Source organism: Epargyreus clarus, unplaced genomic scaffold (assembly GCF_041222505.1).
Source record: "Epargyreus clarus isolate Ecla_fem2 unplaced genomic scaffold, WU_Ecla_fem_2.2 ptg000010l, whole genome shotgun sequence".
NCBI classification, from domain to species: domain Eukaryota; kingdom Metazoa; phylum Arthropoda; class Insecta; order Lepidoptera; family Hesperiidae; genus Epargyreus; species Epargyreus clarus.
The window spans coordinates 8,489,177-8,516,121 of record NW_027332218.1 but is presented as its reverse complement, the minus strand read 5'-3'; the positions used below and the strand labels follow the sequence as shown (position 1 = coordinate 8,516,121).

Below are 26,945 nucleotides of genomic sequence, written 5' to 3'. Positions count from 1 at the left end.
GAAAGTTGCAAACCTGTTCCTTTATTCTTCATCCGAATACCGAATAGACGGTTTACCCAAGCGAACTCGGCAGGTGGGTCGCTAAATTAAGATGTCCGTTAGCTCAGTGATGTATGTAACTCAACAACTTTCATTATTAACAAGCTAACCTAAACCAACCTAAACCATATTTGAAAATACTCACTCAATTTTCGAACAAAATTTCAAACATTTTTATAGAAATTTTTAACGACAGTTATTTAATGACGGATAAATTTCACTACTCTCACACAATTTTCCCTCAAACCTACTCAATTAACACCTCGAAAGTTGCAAACCTGTTCCTTTATCCTACATCCGAATACCGAATAGACGGTTTATCCAAGCGAGCTCGGCAGGTGGCTGGCTAAATTGAGATGTTCGTTAGCTCAGTAATGTATGTATCTCGTCAATCTGGCCCCAGTTATACTGAGCCCGCCACCGCAGTGCCCATGTGTGATTCCTCGCCACTGCTTTAAACGATCGGGACCTGATTCGTTGAATAGTTTGAAATGCTTAAACGAAGGGTTTTGTTTCTTTTCTGTCTTCGGATGCTTAGATTAAGGGTAAGCATCGAAAGAAAAAGAAGTATCAAAAATAATGAATGGTAAATTTTTCCTGGATATTTTTCATCCAATTTGCTAGTTAACTTACTAGAGTAACAGTCAAAAAAGTAGGATGAGTTATCGAAATTATGTATATTTGATATCCAACTTATAAAATATTTGCTTGAAGACCTAATGAGTCCTTCTTTAAAACCTAACATCATTGTCGATCCAATACTTTATGTCCTTAAAGACTTGTTTAATCTCCAGACTATAAGCTTGCCAGACACTCGTTATTACAGACAAAATAATAATGTATTCAAAAGTTTCTCTTAACGCGTCAAAAGAATAAACTTCAATAACTCAAATTACTTCCTAGTTCTAAAAAAGATGTATCTGGTCCTTTTAATTCATCTTCTTACACTATTAGCCTACACCGTCATAAACAAGTATAAAAGCAATTCAACGCGATATTTAATTACCCAAGCTAACGTTTTCGTGTTCCCATTAAGTTTAATGTAACAAAATAATTTGTGGAACCACAAGAGGGCGCTCTGACAAATGGTGGCGCATTAGAATCAGTTAGAGGTTCGTGAGGACGATTTGCGCTGACTCTGACTAATATACGGACGAGGGAACGATTATATTTGTATTAGCCGATAATCGTACAGTTTTGTCTTCGACAAATTGACTTCCCAGGCTATTCGTTAGGAATATTAAGTTTGGATGAGCTTTGTATGGCTAAAACATGTGAGGATTCAGCGTAAGGTAACAAAACACTAAGATAAAGTTTTTTTTCCGTCACTGACTTTTTAAATAATTAGGTAGTGTGTGTGTGTGTGTGTGTGTGTGTGTGTGTGTGTGTGTGTGTGTGTGTGTGTGTGTGTGTGTGTGTACGTGTGTGTATGTGTGTGCGTGTGTGTGTGTGTAATTAACGATTTTTTGTCATTTTTCACGGTTCGACACTATAAAGGCTAAGAAATTCATCTACCTATAGCGAATTATTAGCATAAAAGACAAACTACTTTTATATTATCGGGAGTTCCATGTTATTTCACAGGATGTGATAAATACTAGGCCAAGATATATATAAAAAATCTCCCTATAAGTAGGTATATTTAGGTACTAATTCCCGCTTAATAATCCCTGTCGATGTTGAAACTAAATTCTTAATCTCACAGTTAATAAGGAAGTATACCACATATACCTAATAAAATTACAAAGTTTTTATGACGTTGAAAATCCAGATTCCATACAGTCACCTAACTTAGATATTCAAAAGCGCACAGTGCCAGCAACTGCTACTAATGAACGCCATCGTATCGTAGTCATATGAGTTAGTCCCAATAACTTATCAATATTCCGATCCGTCCTCTAGAACGCCTTTTGAGATAGTTTAGAAAGTGTAAATCTCCTTATACTGCGTCGGGTCCATTAGTGCAGTATGGTTATCTTATCGATGTAATCGGGACTACTAAGGTTATTGTTTATCGTTCCCAGCACGAGAAAGTATCGATCGATTAATCGATTAATTACGAATGTTTGGTGGTCATGCAATGACATCGGATTTTTGAAGGAAATATGAACGTGACGTTCTTATGTAACTAAAGTAGTTTATATGTTTATTATGTTTGCCTAAGATCAAGGAGGATTGAAGAAGTTAAGACTAGTAAAATTAGTCCGGTTTTGGGGAAATAACTTGGCTCACTTTTGAGAAATGGTATAACTAGCATGCCTTGACCGGAGAAATTATATCGTCATGCCTATTTCTAGCGGGGAGAAATTATTGTGTTTCAAATTAAGAGTGTATTTATTTTACATAATTTCTTTCTCGAAATTAACAATCCTATCCCTTCGTATGAGTTTTTAAGTTTTGACAAAAGATACTGTTTTCGTTGTTGTTTACGCATTTCCCATATATTTCCAATCAGTTTTGATACAATCCGCTGGGGGCGCTGATTGGGAATATATGAGCAACTACATAAACAAATACCAAAATTCATTTTTGTAAAAACTTAAAAACTCATACCAAGGGTTCAGATAAGTTTAAAATTAGGTCTCTATTTTATTCTTCTGTTGGTAAAATATAGATATCAACTACTTAGAGCATCAAAAAAATTAAGATGCAACAATTAAGATGCAAAGTCTCAAATCAAGAAGCGTGAAGTATTATTTAAAGCATTAATTTTGTATGATGGTATTTACAAATGCGGACAGAATTTCGCCTTCGGCTATGGGCATTACGTGTGGCGCAATCATGATTGCTTTGATTGATTCCAATTACGTTATGTAAACACTCTAACAATGCTCGGTAGTATGTGTAAACTATACGTTTGCGGTATGCGGTACCAAGTATGGAATATGCTAAGTATGTTCGCTATTGAAGCACAGCTAAGTAATTTTGGTTTACAATGAACTGTATCAAGTACAATATAAGAACGGTTGGTATGCCGTATGCCGAATAGTTTTTTCCATTCTATCATCAACTCGTTACTGTGCTACTGCTGGGTACGGGTCTCCTTACAGAATGAGAAGAATTAGGTCATAGTCCACCGCGTTATCCAAGTGCGTAAACCTTTATTTTAGATTTCTCAGGTATGCAGGTTGTTTCTATTGCTCTTCCATAACTGGGGAAGGTTAGTTGTATATTCGACCACGCTACTACAATGTGGATTAATAGAGAAAAGAACAAAGTTAGCTTCCACTAGTATAGATGTTTAACATACATACATAACTAAGATATTATATAATCGAACAGCAAGATCGTAATGCATAAGACGTAAGATTAAAAATAGTTTAAAATTGTAGGCTAAATTGAACTTTAAATTTTTGATTCATGAAAATGATTTACGTGTATTGGGTAGCTAATTTCGAAAGATATGGCCAAATAGCCTGTGATTTCTTTCTACCCGTAGATCCTACCCTAACTTGCCCATGACTTGCTTTCAAAAACCATAACACAATTTCCTTTCACACTGCACTTACTTTAATGCCACAATTTAATCAATTTTAAATCATACGATCTTATACATGTATATCGTGTCGTACTCTCGTGGAATAATAGTGCATGATCGACGTATAATATATCGATTTCTTTATCAGTACAAGTTGCCAACCAAACAACATATCACAATAGACGAGATTTGGATCAAAACGAGTAGGCCGAACAAATTCGACGATTGTTTGAATTTCGCCTATCTATCTATCAATGTTAGGGGCTTACTCACTTATGGCTATATCTGAATATCTACATTTTGATGAAAATGAAAGTTCCGGGACCAATTCTTTATCAAACATACATTAAAATCACTTTTTTAATTTAAATGTAGTAGAAGCGGGTCAATAGTTACGTATGAAAAAAACGAAAAATCCTTATAAGATCACTCGTTCATAAGTTCGTTAGGCTGTTACAGCCAATTTGCTCTGAAACTACTGGATCAAATGAGTTGAAAGATATTCACATGCTTTTCCTTTACTTAAAGGCGAAAGTATAACGTTTACAACTGTTTTTTTAACTGGGGTGACTTTTGGGGGGTGAAATGAAAATTGTAGAAAAAAGTTTTACAAAATGTATCGAAAGGCATGTAATGCAAAAGCTTGTTATTCCAGACAGAATACGAAAATTGATGAATAAATTATTTCCACTTGGCAATTGTATACTCCTCTTAAACAGCGGCATTTCGCATCAGCCGCCACAAGTTCTTATCGAAGAGCATTATGTTCGTATTAACTGTTTTACAACACGGTAGGTGTGTAATCTGCAGGTAAACGACGGCACACGACATTTGTAACTGCTTTTCTATGCATAACGTGGTTTTTGTGCTTGATTTCTCTGGGTCTCATCTTCAATCTGTTACTGTCCTACTCCTGAGTATTTGACTTTAGGTTATGTGTCAGTATAATAATTTCCTTCGTTATTAATCATAATCACGCAAAGATAAAATCTTTAATCTGTTATTGTCCCATACCTGGGCTTTGAGGAGTTTGTGTTATACTACCACACTTACAAAGTCACGCGAAATTGTAGTTATATTTAAAATATATACACTTAAGAATAATACTTTGCAAGATGGTAGAACTTATATTACGACCGGGGGAGTTACCACCGCAACATCTATTTCTAACGTGAAGTAGTTCTTCCGTTTCGGTGGAAGAACTGACCGGCTTACTTTAAATATGACGCAACCATATTAATCCCCAGGAGTGGCAAAGTATGATCGGCTTCAGGTAGAAAGCCTGTTCTATATAGATCTGGTTACTGATATCGATGTAGTCGATGTAGAGGGACAAACTGAACGTGATGCAGTGTTCGTGAAAAAATCCATTGACTCTTTTAATTAATTAATTTTTGATTTATTTTTTATTTTCTTTTGTTACAGTTTTCAAACGCTTTGACATCAACCAACAACCATCTACTGCTCCCAATTTTGGTTTCTCTAAGGTATGTGCATTGTTTCACTATTAATATTTACTTTATTTATAACTATTTCATTTTCCATAGAATATTAATAAAACTATAAAAAAACAACCTTTACTTAACCATGATTGATAAAGAAAGATCAATTTTATATTTCTATGCATTTTAACTTAACATAAAATTATCATTTTTTATATTTCTTTTTCGATTTTTTATGTGATGGACAAAAATCCACAACCCATCCATCACATAAAACGTGTTAATCATTAGAAACAACATTTTTATTTTAAAATCCGTGTGATAAAATAAAATTCTAGTACACTTCATCAATGGCTCTAATTTTTTCGTACATATAAACACAGCCTTACGAAACCGACTGCAATTAAACGGTGTTTACGGTTCCATAATTTGTGTTTCCCACGCTTGAGTAGCGATTTATGCCGCTTTTACGTATTCTGTTATCATTTCTGTCTCTTTCCCTCGCTAGCTATCATATTCAATTAGAAAGAGAGAGATACAAAATACGTATTTAAATTAAAGCAAGGTTAATATTAAAGGGGTTGGGCTTGTGGCAACCGCTCATTATCTCTGATTTGGGGATTTTGATCATAAATTGGAAGTGATTTTTCATAGTGGAAGTTAAACTCTTTATCATTACGTTTTCTTTCAATCATTATGTTTGCATTGTTCATAATAAATGTAAATATTTATTTATCTCCTTGGTACAATGGTCATGTCAAGCCCAAAATGCTTAAGAACCTAGGTTCCATTCTTGTTAAAAATATATTGGATTAGATGTGATCGTTCTATAGAAAAAATCGCTTTTATTCCTTTTGTAGTCTACATACTAAAGTAACTTTCAGTGACATTGATGCAAGTGCGGTAACGACGAAAAATTCTTATCTCGAACAATACCCTTACCATGAGTTTTTACGTTTCGGCAAATATGACTGTTTTGGTATTTGCTTTCGTATTGGCCCATACAATTTCCAAGTTCTGATATAATCTGCTAGGGGCGCTGATTGGAAATAGTATGGGCAAATACGTAAAGAAATACCAAAACAGTCATATTTGTCAAAACGTAAAAACTCATGGTAAGGGTACAGGCCCACGCCCAGCAATGGACTTCTAAAAAGTATTCCTACACAGAAAATTAGATCTAAAACTAGACGACAAATCACGTCGAATGCCAGTATTTATGACGAATTATCTCGAATTAAGGGTATTTAGCGCAAAGTGCGTGCTAATTTTGACACAATGAGCATTTACGCTAATACCCCTTTAGAAAACACCTCGGAACCGAGTCGTTGGTTTATGTGACAAACGCAATTGTGCGGTGACGGTGAGATCGCCGATGCGATTGTGTGCCGATTTAATATATTCTCTGAGCTGAAACGAATGCTAATTTTAGACTATACGATTATATTTAAAAACGACTTATAACTTATTTAAATCCCAACTTAAATATGATTAAGTGACCTTCAAACTTATTCTCTCATAATTTAGGCGAACCTTACGACACCTCATGTGTCAAAATCAGTGAAACCGTTTGGGCTGTAGAGCCAAATATAATTCTACTCTCGTTATCAAGAAGTCAATATGAAAAGCAATGGGTAGAAGGGATAGATCAGTCTAAGTCAGTGTCAGCCTTTATCTTTATATTTAACGTTTTGTTTTTAACTCTTTGTAAGAATAAGGTGTATGGTGGCTATATCTTTCATGGGCAACTGTATTCGCTACTACAATAAAATACCCGACCACATTTTGAATCTCACAGAAAAAAAGTTCAAACATGTCGTTAAACAAACGCTATGTAAAAAGCGTACTATAAACGAAGTGATTATTTGACTGACAAAACGGTGTGGTCTGAAGTAGTTCCAGCTCCACAGTTACGTTAAGTTGACATTGTAAAAAACATTTTTTTTTTTAAATATGTGTGTTGTGGAGTTTCTTTCGCCGCTTTGATTTGAATAGAGCAGCCAGAGCTTAAAAATCCTCTCAAACAAGTATTCGTCATCAGGTATCGTAGTCGTGTCGTAAGGTCTAAGTCGTCTCCTTTAATATATTCCCTCCATAACTCAGACGTATCGCGGTCGCGGTGAATAATAGAAACTGGAGCGAGAACACTAAGCTGTAGGGACATCGCACACTGCTGTGTATTACCACTTACAAAAGTAAAGCTAACTTATATTTATTAAGTGGACTTTAGTAGTTATAAATCAGTTTACTGTCAAACGTAACAATTAATACTAGGAATTTAATTAAGAACATAAAAATCTTTAATAACTATATTTGTAAATCCTATATCGTATTTACGTCGTGATATATAAAAAACTTATATCGGTTTATATTATTCATAAGAACAAAACTTAAAAAAATGCATCAACTAGTGTTTTCAAGGGGTGACAAATAACTTCATTGAAAAAAATATTTTCTACGTATATTATGAGATATACATACAAGTTTAGTTGCATTTATACGCCCATTTTAAAATCGGTAATAATTAATTATATTTATCTGTAATTAATTATATAGACGAAAAAACTTACGTTTATTTCTGCATTATCTAACTCAATAGGTAATTATTTATTGATCAAGAGGAAATAAAGTTTAAATTAAATTGTACTTCATGAAATATATTTGATTGTGCGATTATCCTTATAGTGCTGGTATTTTGCTTACAACATATGAATTCCATATGCAATGAAGTACGCAACCAAGACGAATTTTTTGCTTGTTACTTAAGAGAGTATTTGAATAAAAAATCCAAAAAAAGATTTTCTCTTATTATTTTTATACCTATTCCTAAAGCTCGTGAGTTTAGGGAAATCAAACAATTGGAAAAAAATACACTTACATTTTTTTACTATTAAAAAAACTCATATAAGTAGATTGTTGTGTCTCTTAAATTTGGCGCCGAAATTATATTCCCAAACATTTTAACCGCCTAAAAATTATATATTTATATTTTATTCCCTTTAATGTAGGGGGAAATATATAAGATAGCACTCGTAAAACCTTGTAGAAGATCTCTAAATGTCTCTATTTAATTATTGTTTTCAAATTAATTATTTTAAAATGTAACACATTTTTTTGAAAGATTAGTAATTAAATGTTTTTTTCGACAGGCACTAAACGGTTTCCTGATGATGATGACGCAGAACGGCAAACTCTTGTACATATCCGACAACGCAGCAGAATACCTAGGACATTCTATGGTAAGTGAAATCTCTCTTGTAGCTTTTTTATAGTAATATAGAAGGCATTCGAGCATACCACCATCAATTTCACCAACAGCGGTCACCCATCCAACTTCTGACTGCATCGGATATTGCTTAATTTTGTGACTATGTTTTGGTTCCTAACAATGTTTTGGTTCTACGCGTAATGTATTCTTTGTGAATCCTAATGTGAGCTATTAGGATATAACACATTATTTACAGTTATACAGGGTGAATTTTTCAAAGGGGTCTTCAGGGCCAAATCCCAAACTATAAGTCTTAGCGAAAAACGCTGGAAAGGAGTTACGAGGCCGATTTTGATAAAAACTCAAACATGCAGTTTTCATTTTCCGTAACTCCTTTCAGTTTTTTTTGCTGATCCTTATAGTTTCGGATTTAGCCCTGAAGGCCTATTTGAAAAATTCACCCTGTATATACTGTATACCTACATTAAATTTGTACCGAAACATATCATCAGCAATATACATTACAGGTACAACTCATCAATATGTCAAAACAGTGACCTTAACGGGTCAGTAATATTTAATTCGTATAAAGCATATTAATCATTACAAACGGAATGATAAAACACCATCATCTCCTATTTAACAGCCGGTAACTTCAAACAAACTACACTAAAGCTGTGTTCACATGAGACATTACCTACATTTTTATGTAATAAATATGTATGAACAAATTAATAATATTTTTCTAGGATTCTATAAATTGAAGGAGCTTTATATAGAATAGGAGCTATATATAGAATAGAAAGGAGATATATATAGAAATACCAAGATCAAGAAAATATATAACCTAAATCTCTACATTTTTGGGAATCAAAATATTTAAATCAACTCAAAATCATTTGGTGGATTTAAATATTTTGATACTCTACTATATAGTAGAGCTTCATATAATTTCAGCTTACTCTATTAAAGGAATGACACTTCAACTACTTTTTCCTGTAACTACGTTTAATTGTGCAATCAAGTTATTTCTGCGGCTACCTAACATTTTATATCCAATATTTAAATGTTTATATACACTATAATTTCATATAACCTTGCTTTTATATAAATATTTTTGATGTAGATTGCTTTTATGTAGATCTACTTTCTTTGCTTTTTAGTAATTAATACTTATTAAAAATACTATAATCCCAGCATAAATATAACCTAAGGCTCTGTCTACAACGCTATTAGACTCCAAATAATTTATTTGTATAGCGAAATCAATATGATCTTGTGGCCAATTTTTCAAGCTTTGTTCGCTGGTGGGCCGGATACCGACCCGAATAGTTCTCGTTAGCCTGCGCGTGCGCTAGGGTTGCCAACTCTAGAAAGGACCCAGGAGATTGTATGTAAATGTGTATATTTTTTTATAATATAGGAGTAGAGACGAGCATGCAGTCCACCTGATGGTATAGTCCGCGCCAAACTGCTAGTCCGCTCTGAAGTTGTGAGCAGGTGTAGTCATACAATTTGCTATGGCGACGCGATTTATATATTCAGTGGAGACTTGCAGTTTTACGCGGACTATAAGTGGCTACTGCCGCCCATGGACATCTGTATTCAACCCCAGACAGAATTAGATATTTTTACCTGAGGTGGGCCGCTACCCCTGAGGACTAATCTGGAACGCCTCGGAAAAGTATGTCTCCCTTACCACACCCGTCAACCCAGAACAATGCAGCGCTAAACCCTGCTGTTATGATGCAGAAAATGGAGTGGCAGTGGTGCCGCTGGAGTCGAATCACAAGAGGTTCTACCACCTTGAGAGAGGGCCTTTACCTTGCAATCCCTCCCGGATTGGTTGGGAACCCTAGCATGCGCCGATAAATTAATCACAGCGTTTATTGTTCGCCGCGTCGGTACAGGTTGATCCGTGATAATGCTATCTCATTCGCGTATTGGAGTTAAAAATAAAAAGTTTACGTATCTTTCGTTTCCGTTATCTTGGAGTCTAGATTTTTGTGCTATTGTTGTAAAAATGCTAAGTTAATAGAAAGTGCTTACTGTATACCAAATTCTTTTGAGTTTTTTTATTTTATTAAAAAATGAGATCAAAGACAGATTGTCTACTTACAATTAATTATTTTATTGCTATTTTGATAATATATGTATACTAGCTAACCCGGCAAACATTGTGGTGAACAACCCTTACCACTAGGGGTATGAAAAATAGGTAGTAGCCGATTCTCAGACCTACTGAATATGCATATAAAATTTGGTGAAAATCGGCAAAGCCGTTTCAGCGGAGTACGGTAACTAACATTGTGACACGGGAATTTTATATATACCAAAGATTAATAAAACTATAAATAAAAATGTTAATAAAGTAAATTTGTAGTGCTCATATACTCGCAATCATATGTAAACGCAGCTAAACGTCAAATCTATTTGAGAAGCCTATGTTCATTTCCTTACTTTTCTCTATACTAAAACTAAGTCAATATCAATCGGCTTGCTTTGTATTCAAACAAACTCCACAACCCAACCAGTTTGGTACAACCAAATTGATGTACCTACTCACATATATACAATAGTCCAAATTGTGATTAATAGCCGTGTTGAAACTGAACTAGTTCCTTATCTAATCTGTTTATAGTTTAGTTTCCACTTGAACAGTTCAATTCAGTTCCCCTTGGACACACTGATCTGAGATAGGATCTACAATGACAGGTAAGCGAATCAACGAATCTGAGCACATCCGGATAGTTTGAAACAAGATTTGATGTTGTGTCGTCTAAAATTATTGAGTATTAAGAAATGGAAAGATGCGTTCTACGCTCACAGACACATTTTAGGATTATCTGTGTCACTGGCGCCTTTGACACATACATAGATGAAGATAGAAATACCCAGACCCAAATCAGAAATCTAAATTCTTCATTTAGATGTTTTCCTGACCAGGGATCGAATCAGGAACCCTGTGCGTCAGACTGATATGGTGACCGCTTGCCACACGGGTTCGCAAGTTCTAAATGTTTTCTTATGAATCGCTTTATTTGTATTTCTTCCACAAATGAATAGCAGATAAACTATGTCAAATTGGATATAAGGTACCCTGTCATGTAGGGTAGGTTCATGTCAGCCGGGGTGCAAATCACATGACAATACAGCGCTTGTAATATTTTACAGATTTAAACTAAAAACTGTTTCACTGATTAAATTATCAGTCCGTGCTATATATACTATACAGTAAATATGCACGTACTATACAGTACATTTTAAAAACAAATCTTATGAAATATTACTAATACAAAAAGTCCCGTCAGGAAGTCTTTCAAACCGTGTATACGATTTGTCTTATATAAGGAAGAAAATTATGTCGTTTTTTCCGTCATTTCGATTTATTCTCCAATCTAATTATATTATACAAAAAAAAAATAGTAATTGCCTATGTAAATGTTACAAACATTGATTAAAAGTGATATTGTCAACATTTACGAATATGAACTTGAAATCAGTATTCCGTTTGTGTGCACAGTCATGTGTACACTCCATTACCTGTGTACAGTTCCATTCCAGTCGAACTGTTCGATAATTCTGTTGTGATGTCTCGGACGTCTGATGTCGTGAGATAGGGCATCGGAGATACATCCGGGCAGTTACGGTGCCAGATACCGATCGTCTTTTATTGTTTACTTGTACTTTGATTGAACCTTGCTCTTCAGGACGGTGGAATAAGCCGTGTGAATCTGGTTCTTGTAACGCAGATGGTTTACATTTGCTAATCTTCAAACCGCAAGTCTTTAGTAATTAGCTTTTACATTATCTGAAGCAAATGAAGTCGAATTATATTTTTTGGGAAAAATCTATTTTATGCAGCGAAAGTTGTAAACGAGAATGCAGTCTACTTAATACTAAATGTTCACTTTCCCCCATAGGACAGTTGGGAAGGTCACAAATACAAAAATCAATGAAAGATCAAAAATTATATTTCGTTATTTTTTTTAATGAAAGCCATTGTCAAATTTTCTGAGCATACGCCACTTATAACTTTCTTCATGTTACTAAGTTATATGAAATGAACCACGTTTCTAAGTTACGACGACCTACCACGATTCTAAGTTATATGAGATGAGACCACGGGAATAACTTGTAGAATAACATTCCTAATTCTCCAATTACTAATTGGAAGACAACAGTAACAGTATTTTAAAACAAAAGATTTATAAATGAAGTAGGCTGCACATTAGCATGTTGTAACATCGATTTATTAGATTAGCCGCATTCACTAATTGAACTATCCGCTTAATTTATCGATAAAAAGCGTATCTCGCTTGCTATATCTCCAAACATAGTTTACCAAAGTCCATCTCAATCGGTCCCATAACTCAACCATCGGCTGTATTCCCACGATACCGTTCTTATAAGCCCCGTAATGTAATGATCGATACTGATCGCGGAGTAACCCCAAATGCCAAAGTAAACTCTAAAACCGACCAGAGTAAGGTGACTTTACCAAACGCGGACTCTAGACTCCAGGCAATATTTTATTGTTATTCTGCAATTAAGATTAATGATAAGATTTTAGAGGCAGTAAGTGCTTAATCCAAACATCTAGTTAAAAACAATGCGGTCTCGTTAATATGCCATTTATAAGGGCAAATTATTGTGTGGGAGTGACCTATTGATGCATGCCAGTATTAATGATCTTCCAAATTGAACGGGCGGATAAATAGTATTTTATAAGCTCATTTATTAAATTGCTTAAAATGTGTAGTTGATTTTTTTGAACGTAGATAGAAAGCGGTCGTGCAGCCTGATGCTTACTGCCAAATAGACGAATGGATTTGGAAACAAAATTGCAAATTAAACAAGAGTCTTACTAAAGTTCATCAAATAGTACCATTTTGTTGATGTAAGATCACTTGAAGTTCCTCGTATGGTTGTAATAACCTCAGTATAGCTTTCAAATCAGGAAGTCTATTTCATTCATCCATCAATATATTTTTGAGTCTCTCTAAAAGTTATCTGCCGTTTCAATGTCAAAAATTGGTTGTTTGAGCAGTACGATCGGACTAAGACAGATAGTGATAATTGTTTTAAATAACAAATTTAATATTTTATAGAGCTTAGTCAAACGTTTAACAGGGTTTAGTGGGCAAATTGTTCAATTCTCATCAACCTTACTTAGAAGGGACTTTGAAGCGCATTCAAGTGACAAATATTCAAAACTTCGGATGAAACTATAGATTTCATTATTTAATAATGCTGGTGCTTTAGAGTAGAAATGGATACACACTATCCTCCACATTGAAACCATGAAGAATTCTACCGCTTTTAATTCGTAGGCGGCACCGCGCTTCGATTGTAGAAATGCTTTATTGCCTATCATTACAGTAAGGAATATGAAATTCACCGGAACTTTCTCTGAACTTATGAAGTTGTTGAAGCCCGCTCAAACCACACACGTTGAGGCTAAAAGCCACTCGTAAACAATAGAGAACGCACAATTCAATATGCAAACCGAACAATGTAATGATAATACCATAGACAATGCTCTTTCGTCGCTAACCACCGTGCCGATTTATTGATGCTAACCATTAATACCTTTGTAATAACGCAACCATTATGATGAGATCTCGGAAATTAATGCGAGATTTCCTCTCATGTGTGTAAGTGTTTGAAGCGAGGGGGGCAGCGGAGGTTAGGTTAGGATGGTTAGGTTGGTCGGACGTTTCCGCGCCTACCCCCGCGGCGATACAGTATTTATCACTGTTATTGTGAGACTGCCCTTTTGTGGCTCTGAAGGAATATCTGGAATGACTTCACAAGCGTTGACGTGTCACTATTGTTCGTAATGTCAATTGTTATCGAGTAAAGGGCAGCCGGCGCTGCAAAGGACGGTTGCTAGTGAACGCGAGATTTTCAGATCTATGAACGGTTTAGCTCACCTTTTACGTTCAATACCAGTTTTGCTAGTGTATGTTTTAGCAAATTTATTTCGTATTACAAAACCTTCACATTATTATTAAGTATTTTTGTGTACATTGTAATCTTATATATATAAAATTCTCGTGTCACAATGTTAGTTACCGTACTCCTCCGAAACGGCTTTACCGATTTTCACCAAATTTTAAATGCATATTCAGTAGGTCTGAGAGTATATGGCAACACAACATTTGCCGGGTCAGCTAATATAATATAACATTTTCCTATGCCAAAAATATTTGCTCTTAGATTATCCATACGATTATTGTATAATATCTACCTCGACGATTCTTTACGTAGTACACGTTATTGATAACTTTAGAAAAATGATTCATGCATGAATCAATAAATGCCGACCTACCAAGCAGAAATATTCTACACAGATGGTCAACGATAAAGATTTTTCCTGGCCCAAACTTGACCCATAAAACAATCTAACATGAATAATTGCAGGCACCTTTCTATTATTTATAGAGTACCACACATCAGAGGCATACCGCCGGACAATCCAAACTGGACCACATCAAGCATCGCTCAAAAAATTGACAAATGCCCGATCAGTTGATCAAAATTAATACACCATAAATCAAACAGCACACAAACATTCATTTGTAACGCAATTAGGGCGAGCTCTGCACATCATTAATCTACATATCCGGAGGCCTATTCTGTTTGTATAACACCACAAACATTTGTTACGACGCTACAATGTAGATATATGTTAATTATTAACAGCTTGAGGTATCATACGGATTTATTTGAGTGATGTGCTGTTAATAAACTGTCAGTTGGAGGCATTTGGATCGGTGAGATTAGCATAGTAATCTTTTATGCTTAACAATGCTATGCCCGCGACTTTGTACAATCGTAGAAATTAAATTTGTGGAGTTTTATTAATTAATATTTATTATACCTATTATTTTGTTGATATAATGTTAATTATTAACAGCTTGAGGTATCTTACGGATATATTTCAGTAATTTGCTGTTAAGAGAGGTATTTAATTAGGTGAGATTAGCAGAATTTGTACACGTAGTATAGTAGAAACTGAATTTCTATAACTAATATGTTATCTAAGTAATCTATAAATACCAAATAATTGCAATAGTTTAGCTTTAATTATCCTTTATTTATCCTAAAATCGAAATCTATAATATCCTACTTATGAAACTGAAATAATATTCTGATTAGCGCTTTCAAAGTTCAAACAGATGAAGAAGTTATTTAAAACAAGTACAATTTTAATCATTTAAAATTTTAAAAAATTGAAACGCGTGAGATAAGTGTTGTGTGGCAAATAGGACTGTTTATACTTTATAGAGATACACAAAATATTTCACATCGTCTAAAGTAAAATTACGTCATTTGTGTCGATAGTGACTCAGTGCCGTTGGCTTCGAAGTTTAACTATTCTATTCTTCACGTATGTCCCAAAGAATACGTACAAATTTGAATCGGTTACAAATGTTACGATGCACAATGAATCACAAATCGGACAAAGTATTTCACAAACGGTTATAAGTAGAGCAATCATCTTCCGTATCATCGACCAATCTAAATGTTGGGCTTATATACAGAGTTTATAACTACTAGAAATGTCCTTCGGAAATTCAAATGTCTTCTGTTTACTTAATTTATTTGCTTATTGTTTTTAACACGCTCAGAAGGGATTTCAATTCTTCCACTTTGCAGTCATCTGCAAGATTGAAAATTCCAAAGATATAAAATTAGAAAAATAATTTATAAGTGTCGTAAATTATTAATATCAGTTATTATGAGACCTGTAAGTGAATCAGTGTGATGTGTCTGTAATACTATACTTTACTTAGCTCTCGGAACATTGTCCCAATTGATATCTTCTGTGTTGTAAGGGGTGTAAAACTTTATATACTATTTTGTATGTTAAAAATGCGTAAGGATTTGCGTTAATTTTGTATTCGTAGTGTTGTCTGGATAATTGTGTTTTTTATTATCATTCACTTTTCACTAATTATCAATCTCTCAAATTAAAGTAATATTCTGCATGATCAGCAATAAATTAACTTGACCAAATTGGAAATAGGTTTTTGCTTTAGTTTGTCATTTACCATTACTTCCCCGAATTTGATCATCATAAGCGACACTATCCGATAGTGGAATAATTTGGGATGTGATTTTTTTGGCTTCTTTGTTACTTACATTTCTTACTTGACGACCCAGAGAGACCAAACAAATTTCTAAATGATGAATTTAGGTTTCTGTTTCTGGATCTGGGTGTTTGTTTTTGTCTCTGTGTGTGTCCATAGTACCTATGATACAGAGAATCCTAGTGTGGGGCTGTGAGTGTAGAAAGCAATTTTTGTAATATCAATTTATTTTGTTTCTTTAATTGCACACCACTTGTATCCCATATCAACTCTATGGCGTAACGGTGGGACCGCACAATACAACACAGTATCAATTGAAAATAACGAAACCAAGTGAAAGCGGTGTAGAAAATAATTCTATAGATGTAAAGATAATTCAATGGGCCCACCGCAGCGATCAGGAGGTTCACAAAATTATATTTCTAACAAAAAATCAGTTATAGATATTTTCTAGATATAAGTTATGCAGTTAACTAGTCCAGATAATCATTGTCTTATTCTTAGTAAACAAAATGAGAATTATCGTTGTTGTCAACCCATTACTGTCCTACAGCTGAGATCGGGTCTCCTCTTAAAGTGAGAGGCCACAATCCACCACGATGGCCAAGTGCGCTCTGGTGGACTTCGCACACCTTTAAGAACTGTGTTGTGTTAAAGAACCCTTAAGCGTGTAGGTTTTCTTATCATATTTTCCTTTATTGTTCAAGTTAGTAATAATTAATTTCTAGTAGGTACGTAACTTCGAAAAAATCTAAATTTGAACCTTGGACCCTCAGATTGAGAGGCCGAGTTTCAAAGACCTAGACCTAGACCTAGTAGTGAAACTTCTGCCACAGAAGAGTAAATTTAAAAATTGAGATATAAACCAAGTGCATCTTTCTATATTCATGTTACAACCATCAATAGAACGTTTTGCATACAACGAACAACAAAACTGCTTGATAGCGTTCATTACTTCGGATTCTGTTTATTTTACAACATTAATACTGCGCTGCGGTAGACCCATTGAATTCATATAGCTCTTAGGTTATTTTCAAATGCATTCATTTTGAAAGGTAAAAGAATGTTTGATTTATACTCATCGGTTTTGTGTTAGGGCCTCTTTCTCAGTTACGCTTGTTTCCTCGCGATGTTTTTCCTTCACATTTTAGCAAGTGACAATTAATTTTTAATATGTGGATAACATTTAATAATAAGATATGCGTGCCTGGGATTTGAACCTCGGACCCCTAGGTCAAGAGCCGGTCTTAACCACCTTTTTTTTGCGGAGAACTCATCAAACCTCATGGTTCCTCTCCCTCCCGGGGCAGCGTAAGGGGTATGTCGGACTCCTACAGACTAAAATTCCGCGACGGTCCCCTAGACGCTCGGTGCTGGGTCACGAGAAGCGTTAAGCATTACATTCGCGGCGGCCAGGTCGGCCGGCGCTGGTGTTAACGCCAGCCACGTCCCGAGAAGAAGAGGCCCGTCTCAGCTATGTTCCTCGAAAGATGAGCGTGCAGAACGCACACGAGCCTTAAAGACCGGATTTGGACTGAGTTTTTAACCACTAGGCTATCACTTCTATAATCAATACATCATATAAAACGCACTACGTAACATGTGTACACACTCACACACACACTTACACATACACACACTCATACGAGTAAAATACCCACTGATATAATTAATAATATTTTAAGTTCAAAATTTTATATTCATCTAGTACATAAGTAACCTGCATACTTCAAGGGTTTTTTAAGTATTCATATTACGATAGAAGAGACTAGTCCCCACGATACAGGGGATAGTATGGGACCTAGATTTCTATAATCTGTAACATACATGCATGTACCTACTACAAAATCGTGTATCCCTTTATATTCTATTTTAGTAATATTGTATAAATACTTTGTATATCGTACTACCTTGTAACTTTGCTTCATGTGTGTTTTTTATTTTATGTACAGAAATATTTATTATTATGATTATCAAGACTATCTATATAACGAAGACGTTGCGTAACGCTGTTGTATATCCTTTCATACCATTGTTTAATTTATATGACTTGTTGGAAAGCGTATGTTTTCTATGATATTATGAACGATATTGTAATGATAAGTCAGCGTTTGCGCAGCGCTACGCAATGTCGTGATTACGGTACTTCGTAAGATTTACATGCGGATCGTTTTACGTGTAACAAATGGAAGTTGTTACTGGTATCCATTCGATTAAATTGTATACAAATAACTGAATATATTGTTTAAAATATGAACATATCAACGTTGACTCTTCGAGACAATTTTAGTTATTTTTAAAGCGATTAAGGTATGTTTTATTGTGTCCATCTTTTGCTTTAAAATCAGTTGAGCCATATTCGTTATATTATAGGTCAACCTACAAAATTTCAAAAACAAAAATTAAAAGTCATTAAACTCAAATGTATCAGACATTTGACAACCCACGTAGCACAGCTGACAAAGAGGTCTACCGGTGTGACACGTACAGGGCTCCGAGTTCTGATCATAATAATATTTTCATACTCACTTTACGTGCACAACGTAAGAAATCCCAAAGGGTTATGATAGAACTCATCAACAACGTTATCAACATTTACAATTTGACAAAAATAAATTCATTCGTGTCCAAGGTCCAAGAATATTTTGCAAATCGCGATAAATCTCGGTATTATTGTGAAGATTCAACATTTTCGCCCCCCATGCGCTGTGTGGGCGGGCGGCGCGCATAATTATGTCTTAACGCGAGCGCGCGACAGGTGGGCGGGGCACGTGACGTACACGTGACGTACGCAGGGCTACGTAGCGGTTATTCTATTGTAGAACTCAGAATTAAGTAGAAAAGTTGAAAATCTTATAATTATATAACATACGTAGTAACAATATTTGATATCAAATGTTAGACATTATAGGAAAATTCGACGAAATTCAATGAAAATTTACAAATTTGATGTGATGTCATTTTTTTCTCAGTAATTTATTTAAAAAATTCGAACACAAAACACTTATTTCTATCATATAATGGCAGTGTTAAGCGTTGCCTTGATAAAGGGTTGATAAAGGAGACACTTATAAGAGCCATTACAACTTTAATCCTCATGACCAGCAATGCAATGCACTGTTTAGCACTCCAAAAATATCCGAATTTGATTAGAGATGTCCATATGCTGTGGTATTGACCACTGACTGCCGAATCGGTTGGAGGTTTGGTTGCTACTACCATATTATACAACATGTAATATATTAGAGTTGCCAAAAAACTTTTTCTGTGTATGATATATAAAATTGACAACCCTAAATCAGAAATAAACTCAAAATTTCAAAGCCAGAGAGATTTCTCGAGTTGCACGAGAACTATGATTTAATTAAAGTTAATAGAGCCGACCTAGGTTAATTGAAATTTGTTTAATATTGTGCAGAAAACAAGCATAATTACAGTACGATTTTATTAACCTTGTCCGACCCAGGGGCAATGTCGGTTGTGGAGATTTTCTGTAGCATTAAGATGGACTGAAATTATATCTTAAGATAGTCGCCGTCAAAATATTGTTTTAAGTTTCTAAGTTTAACGACGTGATTTATGGTTGTTGATAATAATTAAAATGAATTTTCATTTGTTTTGTATGTTCATTCTTAATTTATATATTATTTTGCCTTCAAAACTTATATGTCATTGCCTTACCAGACCTTTTAAATTTAAAAACAGAAGCTGTGATATTAGTGCCACCACTATTGAACATACATATTCTGAACATAGCGTCCCATCACTATTATAATTAAGTATATCACAGATTAAATTTGATAGACTACAAAACAAAGTCTGACATACAGATAAAATCTTCCAAATTCTTGAACATCATTATTTTCTCAAATTTGTCTTAAAAAATATTTTGAATTGTTCAAAGACCTGTTAATTTAATAATTGGAATATACCAGTACAAATGGAAAACAAGAACAAACATATATTCGCATTTAAATCACAAACTAACATAAGTCACTTACTATTACCTCCTCATAACATATAGGAAATATTATGTAAAGCTCTATGGTAAAATCGCTCCGATCCCAATGTCTTAGTATAAAGATCTAGTCTTGGTACAAAATGCCTATTGCAAGTTGTGCACAAAACAAAAGAAAGGAGAATGCTAATTGCGGAACTACGACCGTCGCCGCAGAGTCAAAGCAACTTTTATTTTTAAAGAGGCGTATACTTAACGCAGATTGCTTCGACGTTTTCATCAGAGCGCCGACCGCAAGGTATTATTTTAATCGCAGACGGCACCTCCGCTTCATCTACCGTTTTTAAGTTTATTAGGGATGCTGTGAAATATCGATATTTATATCGAAGGCCTAAAATATCGAGATACCGATGATGTTAAATGTTATATGCGATTTAATCGATATATCATGTCATGTTGGAACTTAGTCGCATCACGATAAAAATAATAATATTTTTTTTTCTGTACATGATAATATCGTAACGACTAGGATACCTTTATCGATATTATTAAAATTTTTTTTGGTCCAATATTATCGAAATGTCGATATATTGTTGCATCCCTACTGTTTATAAAGCAACGAGACAAATATGAGACGGTGTTACGTCTAAGATGTTTACGTCAAGAGTTATTTATTTACTTACGCTAGAAATCTAAAGTGTGTATAAGAGGGGCATACTGTTTTTTTGAAGTTATGCATATGTACTTTTTCTTATAATATAGGGGTAGCAGACGAGCATACAGTCCACCTGATGGTAAGTGGCTACTGCCGCCCATGGACATCTATAATCAACCCCAGATAGGATAAGATATTCCCACCTGAGGTCGGCCATAGATGCGCCGCCACCCCCGAGGACTAAGCTGGAACGCCGAAAAAGTCTGTCTCCCTACCACACCCTTCAAACCGGAACACAGCAGCGCCTAACACTGCTATTATTAGGTAGAAATAAACCTTAGTCCTTACTAGAAACAACGCATTTGTGGACGATCACAGGTAGGAATCTCATCGTATTTAGGTTTAATTATGTATGTATGTCCGCTCATAGACTTTATCGTAAGTACAATAAGCTGGTTTGCATGCTTGTTTGTTACTTCTTTATTATAAAAATGTGTTATTTCATTGGATCCTCCAATAATAACATCACCACGACCACAGTAATTAACTGCTAACTTATTCAACAGGAAGACCTCCTGATCCACGGAGACAGCGTGTACGACGTGATCGATAAGCAAGACCAGCAAGCCGTCAGGTCAGAGCTATCCAGAGCTCCAACTGACGGCGAAGACAGAGTGTTCCTCTGCAGAATGAATGTAGCGAGGAATGCACGGCGACAGATGCGGTTTGGCGATCAGAAGGTAAGCAATTAAATAAACTACATCTCAAAAAACATAACACATTGTAAATACTTATTTTGTCGCGTTATGAGAATCAGATGAGTGAGAGAGCGTTTTGCGATAATAAGTTGTGCGCTCAGCATCAACACAGGATGAAGTTCGTCTCCAATGAAGTTAGTCTCAAATTGTACTTTATTCTATGAAATTTCTTTTGCAGTTGGGTAGGAATTCGAAATTCTTTCGGAGTTAAAATAGTTTTCAAAACTTGACCGACTTGGCTAAGTTGTTAATGCTAAATTTTGTTTGATCGCATAGAAAAAGAACTTAAAGATATTATTTTAGTTTAAACCATTTTTACTGAACTATAAGTAAATATGCATTAATTACTGAATATTAAACGGTAACGAAACTAAAAGAATAACCTGGTCATGAGTTGATTAATATTTAACAAAAAATGCTAATACATTAAAGATATATGATATGTTAAGAACCTGTCCGATCAGCCCGGGGGTCGCGAGCGAGTGAAGTCTTGCGGCCAAATTTTTTATTGTTTAATTTAAAAGAAAATATTAAATTTTATTTTTTATTAGGAGATATTATTGTATAATGGATCTGTGTGAGAATAAACATTGTGAAAATTATTTATTTTCATTATTTTAGTTTTAGTCAACCGAAATTTTCAGAATCAGAAACGGTTGACCAATAGATATTTTCACTAGGCATTTAGTCTTTCAATATACAGCAGGCACATACCAAAAATAAAACAAGTTAAAGGGTAATGATTAAAAAGATTAAAACCACTAAAACAATCTAAATATATATAACTCAAAGGTGACTGACTGGCATAGTGATCTATCAACGCACAGCCCAAACCACTGGACGGATCGGGCTGAAATTTGGCATGCAGGTAGATGTTATGACGTAGGCATCCTCTAAGAAAGGATTTTGATCAATTCTACCCCCAAGGGGATAAAATATTACTTAGTAACGCGAGCGAAGCCGCGGGCAAAAGCTCGTTTATTATATAAAACTTTTCGAAGGTGGTAGAACTCTTTGTGGTACGACTCCGGTGGCACCACCGCCATACCTATTTCTACCTAATAACAACAGTGTTAAGCGCTGCTGTGTTCTGGTTTGAAGGGTGTGGGTGGAAGGGTCTAAGGGAGACATACTTTGCCGAGGCGTTCCAGCTTAGTCCTCAGGAGTAGCGGCGCATCTGTGGCCGACTCCAGGTGGGAATATCTAATCCTATCTGAGGTTGATTACAGATGTCCATGGGCGGCAGTAGCCACTTACCATCAGGTGGACTGTACGCTCGTCTGCTACTCCTATATTATAAAAAAAAAACTACCTACACTCCATAAATGTACGCTGTAAACTCTATTACATCGAGCTCAAGTCTCTCATTCGCTTACCGTTATTCGCTTAACATAAAACAATGTCATAATCCTACCTCCCAGACGAAGTGATCAAATGGTAATTTGGTTATACTAGTTACATTAAATATAACATTTCAACTTTGACTACGCACTTCATATTGAAATTGTACCGTCAGTCAAACGAACCAATGTTGAAATATTATAAAAGTTATTGATGAGAACGTAATTAACAAGTTTACTTTCAAATCGTTTAAGTGAATATAAAATTACGACATTGTTTTTATGGTGTTTGGATTCCGTATAGTATATTGGGAGGGATTTAAAGTTATAATTTTTAAATGCTGTACGAGAAAACAATTTTATACTCGCGTTACAATAAAACAACAGGGTCTCTGTTTCTATTACAGTAGAAAATTGATGCACCTAATAATATATTGAGCTTAGTTTTAGATATTACATGATTGCGACGAAGCAAAGGAGGGTTATGATTTTATTTCTGAACAGTCTGATTTTAGCATTTATTAAATTTATTTAGTCTTTCCCTTTTTATTTGAAAAGTTTACATGTAATTGTAAATATAAATTGAAATATACGCTCAAAGTTTAGATGTACATAACCACAAAATATTACTGTAGCTTTTAAATTCATAAATGTCTCAAGGAGTAATAGAATTCCTTTACGGAACCCTAACCAAACTCCATAATAAAAAGGTGGGATGATCTGACGTACAAATTGATAGGCATCAATGCTCAAGTTATTACAGGTAATTGAATGCTCACGTAGGAAAGTACAGTGTGAAGATGCTGTTTTCTGATGTAATTATTTTACACCATGAGCCTGATCTGTAATCAGCCTTATCTCGGGCCGCATCTGAGCAAGAGGGCATTATGTTTACGATAGTTTCACACTCACTCACTGAGAAAATTGATTGTAACACGTGACAGGTCAAGTGTTTTGCTTTAGATCTTTTTACATGTGAAGTGAAGATAGGTATATAAGATAGCCTGTTTTACAAGAATACTTAGTATTAGGCAGGGTTTTTTTAAGTAGTTAAATGGACAACTACCTAAGTGAATTTGAATGCTAATTGTAAAATATGAAGTAACTTTATTTAATCTTGGATACTACTCGAACCTAATAGTTACTTCTGTCAACTTCCGAATTAAAAGATCGGGGACTCACAAGTGATACAAAAAGTAGACAGGCTATGAAAAAAATATTGAAGCACAAATAACTCGTGCATTTGTCAATTACATTAATTACAAAGTACAATCCTGATGAAGTTGTTATTGTTGTTGTTGCCTGACATTGTTGTACTTGAAAAAAAGGCAAATGTCAAAAAAATGATTAAAACGCAACATCAATAAATTTACCATAGCACTCACAGTCATTTACTTAAGAAGAAGAAGTTCATTCATAATATTTCATGCGGTTTGTCAACCCTTTTCATGTGAAAATGAAGTTGCTTTCAGTTTCCTAAACTAAATAATAAAAGAGGAATAGCTATATTAGTTACTAGCTGCCCGGCAAACTTTGTACCGCCTAAAAATCTATATATCAAATATTTTCATATAAAATATATCCTATGTTACTCGTGGACTATGTAGCTTTCGAATGGTGAAAGAATTTTTAATCGATCCAGTACTTTTTTAAGCCTATTCATTACAATCAAACAAAAAAACAAAGTTTTCCTCTTTATAATATTAGTATAGACATAATCCAAAGTATGTTATTATTCAAATAATTCGCATCTCATCGGGTTTCCCGCAAACAAATATCGGTACTCACATTTGCTTGCAACAGACACCACATTTTATATTAGTCGACGCCTACACGCAATAAGTGGTTAGTCTCACTATAATATTTCACGACAGAATAGAGACTTATTCGTCCTTATAAGTTCAGCACTCAGTGGCAACGCCCACGCGTTTACAATGTATTAATAGTATTAGCTACGATTAAATCAAAGTATTCATGTTTATGAATTATGAATTACACTAACTTATTAAACATATAGTCGTTTAATGTTTCGTGTTGCCCGTGAACTCGTCCGTATGTAACATTATGTAGTATTAGCTTTTCAATATGCTGCATAATATCTTTTATATCTATGTACTATATTTTTACAGATATTTTTAGTTTTATTTTCTGACATGTTATGTATTTCTTTGATATCTTTATTGCTGTTATGTTACGTAATACATTTTTTGGGTAGATAGCGCTAAAAAGTTTTAAGATAAGCCTTCATATAATATATCCTATAATGAGTAGAGTGGAACATTTCTACAATAGGTAGCCTAAGAATTACGTGCGCGAAAGGGAACACTCTAATTAAAATCAAATTAGCGGTATCCTAGATCATTTTGTGTTAAGAGAAATTTAAAAAAAGGTTTCAATGATTTGGTATATTACGAGTAATTTAATGTCACCACCGCCACACCTATTTCTGACTAATAACAGCAGTGTCAAGTGCTGCTGTGTTTTGGTTTGAAGGATGTTGTAAGGGGGACCTTCTCATTCTGAGAGGAGACCCGTGCCCAGCAGTGGGACAGTAATGGGTTGATGATGATGATGTAAGGGAGACCTACTAATCCGAGGCGTCCTGTATAGTCCTCAGGAGTAGCGGAGCATTTGTGGCTGAGCCCAAGTATGGCCCTCCATGGGGGGCATACCATCAGGTGGACTGCATTCTCGACTGCTACTCCTATATTATAAAAATATATCATTTATAAAAATATATTAATTTGTACATACACCGGACGGTCCGTAAATAACTTGACTTTAGGGCGACAGCATAAAGTAAGAGAGGCCATTACAAAGTAACAAATATTTGCAATCCGAGCGCTCATTGCTCGCGATTAATATCTCCGCACGTGCTACTCACTAAGCATTCTACATTACTATCTAGTTCTATAGATATCTACTCTTACAGTGTAAACACACCATATCCGAGACTAACGTTATGTATAACTTATGACTCGAAAATGAAATCTTGAAATGATTTCTGCAAATTGTATGCAATTGATTAAGATGTGAGACCACATATTATATCATATTTTTCTAAATTCTATGATTAATAGTTTCAGAAGAAAATCAATTGGGACCTATACGCTCGATTTTCAGATATTTTTTCTGAACTTACGTCTTTTCTAATTTTCGCTCAAATTGAAGGTTCACACTTCGACTGTATCTATTTATACTATAAATAAATTATTTCGCCTACCTTTGTATATATTTGTATAAGTATCCATTTTTTCCCCCTGTATAAGTATTTGAGATAGCACTAAAATACGTTGAAACACACACATGTTTTTACAAAAACCTTTACACTTACAACACTACACTTGTACAATGTTTATTCAATAAGGCAGTGAGCCTGAAGGCATTGCAATACAGAATGTATACGAAACTTCGATCCAACCTTTATGTTAAGGCAAGAGGAATTATAATGAAATTATTATGCGAACCTCCAGGCATTGAATAAGTGTCGTTTCTGAACAAGGTACGATGAATAAAATAAAATGAATATATTTTTTATAAACTTTTATGAATAATTTGCCAGCAGGTGGAAAATCTTTGTATTTGTATTTTACTGTATCAACTGCGCTGACAACGCCATCTATATGTGCCTTATTGTAGCAGCGATATTAGCATCACCGGAGGTCGGTCACAGAATAAAAATGAATAAAACAACTTAGCATACTGTTTGGTTTTAACTTACTCCCCAAGAATTAAACTATAAGCCAGTGTACAGCATTATATATCCGGGATAATAAAGTACTTTAACATACGTACAGCAACACACGTTACACATTTTTTTAATCTGAGAAAACAACGGGTAAACATCTAACAAATAAAACGCATACAAAATGAAAATAAAAAAATAAATACTTAACATTCGTGGTATTTACCTACCTATGCAGTAGGTATCACATTAATAAATAAAATAAATAAACCCTTCATTGGTA

At 34.7% G+C, this 26,945-nt stretch overlaps 1 protein-coding gene across 1 annotated transcript in view; it reads left to right on the top strand.

The window, feature by feature from the left end:
- Positions 1 to 26,945, top strand: part of LOC140745497 (PAS domain-containing protein cky-1) — a 173,269-nt gene that overhangs the window by 78,797 nt on the left and 67,527 nt on the right. Inside the window, exons 4-6 of the mRNA XM_073077380.1 lie at positions 4,943 to 5,004; positions 8,109 to 8,198; positions 21,446 to 21,619. Of these exons, the coding sequence (XP_072933481.1) occupies positions 4,943 to 5,004; positions 8,109 to 8,198; positions 21,446 to 21,619 (326 nt within the window). The remainder of the gene's footprint in view (positions 1 to 4,942; positions 5,005 to 8,108; positions 8,199 to 21,445; positions 21,620 to 26,945) is intronic.